This window comes from Neovison vison, chromosome 8, assembly GCF_020171115.1.
Source record: "Neovison vison isolate M4711 chromosome 8, ASM_NN_V1, whole genome shotgun sequence".
Classification (NCBI taxonomy): Eukaryota; Metazoa; Chordata; class Mammalia; order Carnivora; family Mustelidae; genus Neogale; species Neogale vison.
In genome coordinates, this window is record NC_058098.1 from 43,634,393 (window position 1) to 43,644,145 (window position 9,753).

The 9,753-nt window shown below is 41.9% G+C and overlaps 1 protein-coding gene across 1 annotated transcript; it reads left to right on the top strand.

Moving 5' to 3' along the window:
- Positions 1 to 4,001: 4,001 nt before the first annotated feature.
- On the top strand, positions 4,002 to 8,855 carry SCP2D1 (SCP2 sterol binding domain containing 1). Its single transcript, XM_044262397.1, has 2 exons — positions 4,002 to 4,012; positions 8,339 to 8,855. The coding sequence occupies exons 1-2, from the start codon at positions 4,002 to 4,004 to the stop codon at positions 8,853 to 8,855; spliced, it is 528 nt and encodes a 175-aa protein (XP_044118332.1).
- The last annotated feature ends 898 nt before the right edge of the window (positions 8,856 to 9,753 follow it).

The window sequence follows — 9,753 nt, forward strand, 5'->3', positions numbered from 1 at the left end:
GATTGTTGATCTGGGAATTATAAACTGAGCTCTTCCATGTCCAGAACTTTCCCTTGGTGGGCCCCTTATTGCTAGCCTCATAGGCAGAGGCCTCCCAGGATGGGGGCTGATAGGTAGTTGGATAGCTCTGCCTTGCATCGTGGGATATAGCTGGCAAGTCCACTAGAGCCTCATATAAAGTACTTCCCCTTCAACTACATTTCCCTCAGTTATCACTTAACTTTTATTTATTTAAGTAATCTCTACACCCAACATGGGGCTCAAACTCACAACCCCAAGGTTGAGAGTCAGGTGCCCCGCTCCCTCAGTTATCACTTAACAGTAAAATTTTGGTTTTCATCTTGGATTCCTTGTCTTAGTTCTCAATTTCTTTAGAATTCAGATGGGGAAGAGAAATGCTGTTTACTGGATGTTCCCACTGACCCCATAGTCTTGTTAAAGAGTTTTCTGCTCATGCTTGATTTGGGCACCTGTGCACCTGCCTCCAGTTTAGCATGTGTCTGACTCCCAATGCCTGAAGTGTATCCAGTTAGTTGTTTTTGCAGATTTTACTGCATGGGGAGAGGCCAATGTGGTTTAAACTGAGGTGTGAAGGAAGGGCAGAGTTTGGATGGAAATAGAGGGTGGGATGCACAAACCTAGAGGCAGAAAGTTAAAGAACTGTTCAGGAGAGAAGTGTAAAACCATTTGGTCTACAGGGCTCCTGCAGGCATATGATAGGAGATAGTCTGGAGAGATAAACAGGGATCATTGACTGATGGTATTTCTCTCCACCTCAATGTCATCAGGCAGAGAGCCTGTGCGGGGCTTGATTCCAGGAGCCTGAGACAATGACCTGAGCTGAAGGCAGAGGCTTAACCCAACTGAGCAACCCAGGCACCCTTATATATTAGAAATTTATGTGTATGTTTTTCTCTTCTAAGCTAAACTGCTTTTTGGACATATTTATTTTTGCATATTCTTTTTTTATTGTGGTAAAAAATACACGACATGAAATTTACCATTTTAGCCATTTCTTTTTTTTTTTAAGATTTTTATTTATTTATTTGATAGAGAGAGATCACAAGTAGGTAGAGAGGCAGGCAGAGAGAGAGAGAGGGAAGCAGGCTCCCTGCTGAGCAGAGAGCCCGATATGGGACTCGATCCCAGGACCCTGAGATCATGGCCTGAGCCGAAGGCAGCGGCTTAACCTACTGAGCCACCCAGGCGCCCCCCATTTTAGCCATTTTTAAGTGTGCAGTTAGATGGCATTAAGTACGTTCACATTGTTCTGCAACCATCACCACCATTCATCTTTAGAACTTTTTATCTTATGGGGTGCCTGGGTGGCTCAGTCGATTAAGCATCTGACTTTTGGATTCAGCTCAGGTTGTGATCTCGTGGGTTGCAGTCTCATGGGTTGTGGGATCAAGCCCTGCATTGGGCTCTATTCTCAATGGGGAGTCTGCTTGAAGATTCTCTCCCTCTGCCCCTCCCCCTCTTGCAGGCGCACACACTCTTACACTGAAACTGTGTGCCCATTAAATAGGAATTCTCCATTTTTTCCCCTCCTTTCAGCCCCTGGCAACCATTGTTCTTTTTTCTGTTTCTGTGGATTTGACTATTCTAGGTACTTATTATAAGTGGAATCCTACACTATTTATCTTTTGTGTCTAGCTGATTTCACTTAGCATAGTCTTCAAGTCTTCAAGTTTCTTCCAAGGTGTAGCGTGTATAGGAATTTCATTCCTTTCTAAGACTGAATAATACTCCACTGTGTGTCTATCACATTTTTGAAAAGTTATGTGTTTTTATTATTTTTTCTTATTTCAAAGAAGTTAATTCCAGGATAGTCAACATACAGAGTTATATTAGTTTCAGGTGTACAATATAGTAATTCAATAATTCTGTGTATCACCCAGTATTCACAACAACAAGTATACTCATTAGTCCCCATCACCCATTTCCCCCACCTACCTCCCCTCTGGTAACCAACAGTTGTTCTCTATAGTTAAGAGTCTGTTTTTTGATTTATCGCTGTTTTTTTCTTTGCTCATTTTATATCGTATTTTGTTTATCAATTCATTCATCGATGGACACTTGAGTTGTTTCCATCTCTCAGCTGTTGTGAAGAATGTTGCTATGAACATGAATGTACTAATATCTGTACAGTGCCTGCTTTCACTTATTTTGGGTATGTACCCAGAAATGGAACTGCTGGGTCATATAATAATTCTAGGGTTAATTTTCAGAGGAAGCGCCATTCTGTTTCCCACAGTGCTGTGCCATTCTCCATTCCCACCAGCAGGGCACAAGGGTTCGGATCTCTCTACATCCTTGCCAGCACCCACTTTCCATCTGTGTGTATTCTTAACAGTGCCAGCCAGGGCTTTCCGTAGTCAATGCTCAGCAAACGTGTTGGGGATGGAGATGGTAACAAACTTGAGGATCCTTGAATACTCAAGTTATCCAAATTCTTGCAGAACTTTTTTTTTCCAATTTATTTATTTTCAGAAAAACAGTATTCATTATTTTTTCACCACACCCAGTGCTCCATGCAAGCCGTGCCCTCTATAATACCCACCACCTGGTACCCCAACCTCCCATCCCCCCGCCACTTCAAACCCCTCAGACTGTTTTTCAGGGTCCATAGTCTCTCATGGTTCACCTCCCCTTCCAATTTACCCAAATTCCCTACTCCTCTCTAACGCCCCTTGTCCTCCATGCTATTTGTTATGCTCCACAAATAAGTGAAACCATATGATAATTGACTCTCTCTGCTTGACTTATTTCACTCAGCATAATCTCTTCCAGTCCCGTCCATGTTGCTACAAAAGTTGGGTATTCATCCTGCAGAACTTTTGATGAAATTTAGTGTGGAAAAGATCTCGGGAATACTGGAACATTTCCTCAGAACACCTGACCTCTAGAAAGGGGTCATCCTTATGACAATGATGATGGTGAGTTGTGGGGAGCCCTTCCTGCCCGAACTGAACTGCCTCTCCTTCTTCAGTGCTGGCTGATTGTTGCCAGACAAAGATGTGGGTCCAAGCTTATGGATCCTTCCATGAATAAGAAAAGTCACAAATCTGGATCTTAAAATGTGAAATCTCTCTTTTCGTGTGTCAGTAGCTAGGCAGATTACATTGTTGGTACAGTTTTTTTCTTCTCCCTGCCTCTTGCCCAGTCATGTCCCCTTCATGGTAGAGCATGCCTCCTTAACCTTTGACTTTGCACCTGGCTCTGAGAGTTGCTTTTTGCTGCTGGTCCATGGGCAGGAGTGGCACAGAGCCAGGGCCAAGCCTGGGCCTTTCTGCGCACTGCCCTTTTACTTCTGCCATTACCACAGGAGGGACATGCCTGGCTGGCCTACTGGTTGCAGACAGAAGGTGAGAGACACATGTATCTAGAACAGCAGCCTAGTCCATCTCAGCACAGAGCAGCAGACCCCAGCCACCCAAAGACACGTGAGAAATAATTATTTAATGTTAGTTACATGCTGCTAAAATTTTCAGGTTGGTTGTTTTGCCACATAATATAGCAAGAGTTAAGTGATATAAGAATGAATTAAAAAGTTAAAATTCTGCATCACAGTGCAATAGTAGCGACTGAGAGATATAAGAACTAAAAAAAAAAAAAAAAGGAACCACTATTCCAGGTTTGGCTTGTGCCCTCTGCTTTAGACAGAACTCATGCAGATCTGTCCTTGCCTCTTTTTGTTTTTAAAGTCAGGTTTGTTGAGGTATAATTTACATGCCTAAATGCATCCCTTTTAATATACAGTTCTGGATTCTGACAAATACATACAATTGTGTAACCACCAGCACAATCAGGAAAAGTTCCATCACTGTCCCCCGCTCTTACCAAAAAGAAATTCTTTGTGTTCCTTTCTAGACAAACTCAATTTCTTCCCCTAATCCACTGGTCATTTTTTTTTCCTTTTGCAGTTCTGCCATTTTTAGAATGCTGTATGAATCGAATCATATGTCATCATTTGAATCTGGTTTCTTTCTTTCGGCATAATGCATCTGAGGTTCATCTGCGTTGTGCAGTGAATAGAGAGCTTGTTTCTTTTTGTTGCCAAGTAGTATTCCATTCTGTAATTATGCTGTTTTGCTTATCTAATCTTCTGTTGATGAACAGAAGATGAAGGACATAAGCAAAGATTCGGATTGTCTCCTAGTGTTTTGCTTTAATGGACGATGCTTCTGGGAACACTCATATGTCCTACCTTTCTTTTCCTTTCATTTCTCTTGCATAAATACTCAAGAGAAGTACCTACGGGTTGTGTGCTGAGTGTGTGTTTGACTTTTACCACTCTAGCCAGCAGTCTTCCACAGCAGCAGCATTTTGCACTCCCACCAACCCTGCATGGGAGCTCCAGTTGCTCCACAGCTTTGCCAACACTTGCCATTGTCAGCCTTTCCAATATTCATGATTTTCATGGGTGGGAAGACGTATCTCACTGTAGTTTTAATTTGCTTGTCCTTAGGGACTCATGATGTTGAGTATTTTTCCAAGTATACTGGCCATTCATACTGGAATTCCTTTAATGGTAGAAATGCTTATAAAAGATAGGAACTCATGAAGGGGACAAATATGGGCTTGGAATCATGTTCTCCTCTGACATGCTGAGGCAGGAGTGGCAGCCTAGTTGGAGATCTATCGGAATAATTCAGAAGGAATTCCTCTGCTCTGAGGAAAAGCATATATGGGTGATGGGTGGTGATGCGGGCTCAGTTCACTGTTGGTGGCTCACAGCAATCTTACTGAGTATTTACTCACCTCTTAGTTTAAAATTCTCTGTGCAGATACCCATATCAGGTGGTCTCAGGGTAAAGTCTTGGTTTTGGGAGCTGCTGGGTTTTGTTTAACTGCTCCATGTTGAGCAGTTAAAATGTTGCTTATCTATCATGTACCAAAGAAAATATACCAAATCTTTTTTTTTTTAAATTTTCTGCATTCCTTCCTGAGAGAACAAAGCTAAAAACAGCTCCATTTAATGTAGCTTCACTTGCATATAAGAGCAGCATGGTTATGAAAAGGCATAGTCACTCACTTGATGGAGCTCCCAATGGCCAAACCTGGGACAGTTTGAGCAAGAAAATACCTAATGACAATAATAGATTATGACTCACAGAATAAAATAAATATTCACAAGTCCCTACTGAGATAAAGACATATTTGAACAAATAAAGAAATGGGGGAGAAGGGGTAGCTCTTCTTTTTATTTTTAAATTAACATATAATGTAATATTTGTTATTACATATAATGTAATAACATATTAATTACATATAATGTAATTATATATGTATTTTATATATGTATATTATTAATTATATATAATGTAATATTTGATTCATGAATCACAGACCTGATTCATCAGTCCTACACCCATCACTCCACTATAGCACATACCCTCCCCAATGTCCATCACTAGATACCCCATCACCCCTGCTCCCCTCCAGCAACCTGCAGTTTGTTTCCTGAGACTAAGAGTCTCTTATGGTTTGTCTCCTTCTCTGGTTTCATCTTGTTTCATTTTTCCCTCTCTTCCCCTATGATCTTTTGTCTTGTTTCTCAAATTCCTCATATCAGTGAGATCATATGATAATTGTCTTTCTCTGGCTGACTTATTTCACTTAGCATAAAACCCTCTAGTTCTATCCACGTCATTGCAAATGGCAAGATTTTGGGTTTTTTGATGGCTACCTAGCATTCCTTTAAAAAAAAAGATTTTATTTATCTATTTGACACAGAGAGACACCTCAAGAGAGGGAACACAAGCAGGGGGAATGAGAGAGGGAGACGCTGGCTTCATGCTGAGTGGGGAGCCTGATGTGGGGCTTGATCACAGGGCCCTGGGATTATGACCTGAGCTGAAGGCAGATGCTTAATGACTGAGCCATCCAGGCGCCCTGCATACTATTCCATTATATACATATACCACATCTTCTTTATCCATTTTTCTGTCGATGGACATCTAAGCTCTTTCCATAGTTTGGCTACTGTGTACATTGCTGCTATAAACATTTGCATGAACATGAAGGGCAGCTCTTCTTAAGCAAAATTCCAGTCGTTAAATCTAAAGGGAGTGATGGGGGTGGAAGATGGCCATTTGGTACATTTCACACTGACGGACCTCTGATGGATGCAAAGAGAGGGCTGAAGTATGATATGAAACAGAATATTGGCAAAGTCTCATATCTCTTTATGTTACTAATTACAGAAAGAAAAATAGTAATTGCAGTGGATAAAACTGGTAGACACCACTTTGACCAAGTGACCAAGGTCAACCTCACCAGTCATGAGACACACTGATACCATGTAGCCTCTGATATGATGCACTGAGAAGGGCATAAGGTCATTTTTGTAGTATTTTGGCCCAAAATGCACAACCTCAATCTAATCATGAAAAAAAAAACAAAAACAAAACCAGACTGCCCCCAGTGAGGGCCATTTTACAGAGGAACTTAGCCAGTATTCAAAAGTATCAAGATCATGATAGACAAAGACTGAAGAACTCCCAGACTGGAGAGCGCTAGGGAGACATAAAAACTAAATTCAGTGCAGAAGGTGGATTCAAGACTAGAAAAGGGACATTTGTGGGACAATTGGCAAAATTTGAGTATGGTCTGTAGATTAGTTAATAGTATTGTACCCATATTTCTTTCCTGGTATAGATCATTGTGCTGTGCCATGTAAAATATTAACCTTTGGGGAAGTGGGGTGCAGGAGATACAGGAACTTGGGTGTTTTTATAACCTTTTTGTAAATCTGACATTATTTAAAAATTAAAGGAAAATATATATGTATTCTAGAGTCATTCTACCTCTTTTTAAACCTGGCTACCCTACTTATTAGCTGTATGACTTTGGATAAATCACTTCATTTCTCCTTGTCTCAGTTTCCCCATCTGTAAAATGGGAATAAAAAGAGTACCTTCCTCAGAGGATTGTAATGAAGCTTAAAAGTGATTACACCAGTTAGAATGGCCAAAATTAACAAAACAGGAAACAACATGTGTTGGAGAGGATGTGGAGAAAGGGGAACCCTCTTACACTGTTGGTGGGAATGCAAGTTGGTGCAGCCTCTTTGGAGAACAGTGTGGAGATTCCTCAAGAAATTAAAAATAGAGCTTCCCTATGACCCTGCAATTGCACTCCTGGGTATTTACCCCAAAGATACAGATGTCATGAAAAGAAGGGCCATCTGTACCCCAATGTTTATAGCAGCAATGGCCACAGTCGCCAAACTATGGAAAGAACCAAGATGCCCTTCAACGGATGAATGGATAAGGAAGATGTGGTCCATATACACTATGGAGTATTATGCCTCCATCAGAAAGGACGAATATCCAACTTTTGTAGCAACATGGACGGGACTGGAAGAGATTATGCTGAGTGAAATCAGTCAAGCAGAGAGAGTCAATTATCATATGGTTTCACTCATTTGTGGAGCATAACCAATAGCATGGAGGACAAGGGGCGTTAGAGAGGAGTAGGGAGTTTGGGTAAATTGGAAGGGGAGGTGAACCATGAGTGACTATGGACTCTGAAAAACAGTCTGAGGGGTTTGAAGTGGCGGGGGGGTGGGAGGTTGGGGTACCAGGTGGTGGGTATTGTGGAGGGCACAGCTTGCATGGAGCACTGGGTGTGGTGAAAAAATAATGAATACTGTTTTTCTGAAAATAAATAAATTGGGGAAAAAAAAGTGATAATACATGTGTAATGCCTACAACAGTGCCTTGGCTCAGAGGGAGGGCTATGTTATTATATGCAATGATCATTTGAGGCTAGCAGCATTCTCTGTTGATCTTAGGGATATTTCTCCCTCCGTCCCCTGATTTCTCACTGTGCCTCTGAAGCTTTCTGATGCCAATCCTGGTACTGATTCTTTCTCCAACCAGCCATTTTTCTCTAAAAACATTTCCCCTTCCACCAGTGGCTATGTAATGCCAAATCTAGCATTAGGATCTGTGCCTTAAGGATTTAAACACCTTCAAAGGAATCAGAATAACTGCTCTGAATTAGGATTGTTATGGGGAGAGGCCTGCATTGGAAAGACAGAACTCATATCACCAAAAAAACCCTCTGGGGCCACTTTCTTTTATTCCCAACACGGGGTTCAGACTTTTCTGGGCCTGTGAGACCAACAGCCCTGATTGGTTTGAGGGGGTAGTATGCCCCCTCAATTGTGAGGATATGCCTCACAATTACCTATCTGAGGTCTCACCCCATGTCACATTTTAGTATCTGTTTGGCCAATAAGACTGCAGCACACACACTAGCCTCATTCCCTGCTTGGGCCTTACCACTGATGTCACAATCTGACTTGTGGATATTAATCTGGCCACAGCTGCTCACAAACCAGACGGCAAGGTCAAGAGGACCAGCACAGTAAGATGTGGAAGAGAATTGACCATCAGCCCAAGATCAAAGCAGTGGCTGGGCCTCAGGCAGGCCAGTTCAAAGAACTGGGTGCAGCGCACGAACCTGCCATGCCACACCCTCTGGAGCTGTCAGAATTCCAGAGCTTCCCTGTGTTTGAGGACATTAGCCATCACATCAAAGAGGTGGGGGCCCAACTGGTAAAGAAAGTCAATGCCATCTTTCAGCTGGACATCACCAAAGATGGGAAGATCATTCTGCAGTGGACCATTGATCTGAAGAATGGTTCTGGGGACATGTATCCAGGATCCGCCAGGCTTCCAGCTGACACTGTCTTCACAATCCCGGAACCTGTCTTTATGGAGTTGGTTTTGGGCAAAGTGAACCCTCAGAAAGCTTTCCTTGCTGGCAAGTTCAAAGTGAGTGGCAAAGTTCTGCTTGGCCAGAAGCTCGAGAGAGTTTTCAAAGACTGGGCTAAATTTTAAGCATGTAAAATACCAAAGAAATGATCAGAACTTCTCTCCGGTTATAATGTTGAGCGGAAATCATGCTTAAACTGAAGATTAAAACAAAAAATATCCAATATTTTTACTCAAATTCTTCCTGTTCAAGTTTGATTAATTTTCCTGCTGATGCGTTAATTTTCAGTGAGGGTTCTAGAGCAGTAAAGAGTGTTGGAGTGTCTCACCTAAAATCTTTGTCTTTTTCTTTCTTTAGGTTCATGTATGCTACATTATGTTAGGTTGAAAGCCACACATAGAGAAATGGGTGGTTTTGACACATGGATTTAAATGCTTTCATGATTGAGTTCCTGAGAATTTTGTTTGTGCTTTGGGGAAAGAAGTGCCCACCATCATTGTGTCGGTTTGCATTCCAGTTGGTAACTTGGTTCTTTGAGATTTTAAATTTGCAGAACTTAGAGGGGTTGAGCTCTTGGTGTATCATGACTTTGCATAGATATAATTCCAAGAGAATCCAGGAGTTTGGAAGAGGTTCTAGGCTACTGAGTCTTAAACTAGAGCATGCATCACACCACCTGCAAGACTGGTAAAAGCCCAGATTGCTGGGGCCCACATCAGGGTTTCAGTGCTATAGGTCTGTGCGGGGGAGAATGTGCATTTCTAACAAGTTCCCAGGTGATGTTGATGGGACCACCCCTGGAGAACCCCTGCCGTAGTTCATGCTCCAGCATTCAGAATTGGTAAAAACTATTCTGTTCTAGACCAGTGAGATATTGCCATTATTTAAATGAGATGTTTCCACGACTTAAAGAATCTCCTGGAATCTCCCCCATCCTGTGTGCCATTTCTGAAGTGTCAGGAGCTTGTTTACTGAGCATTTTACAAAACCAAAGGTTATGCTGGGAGACTTTCCCTTCTGGGA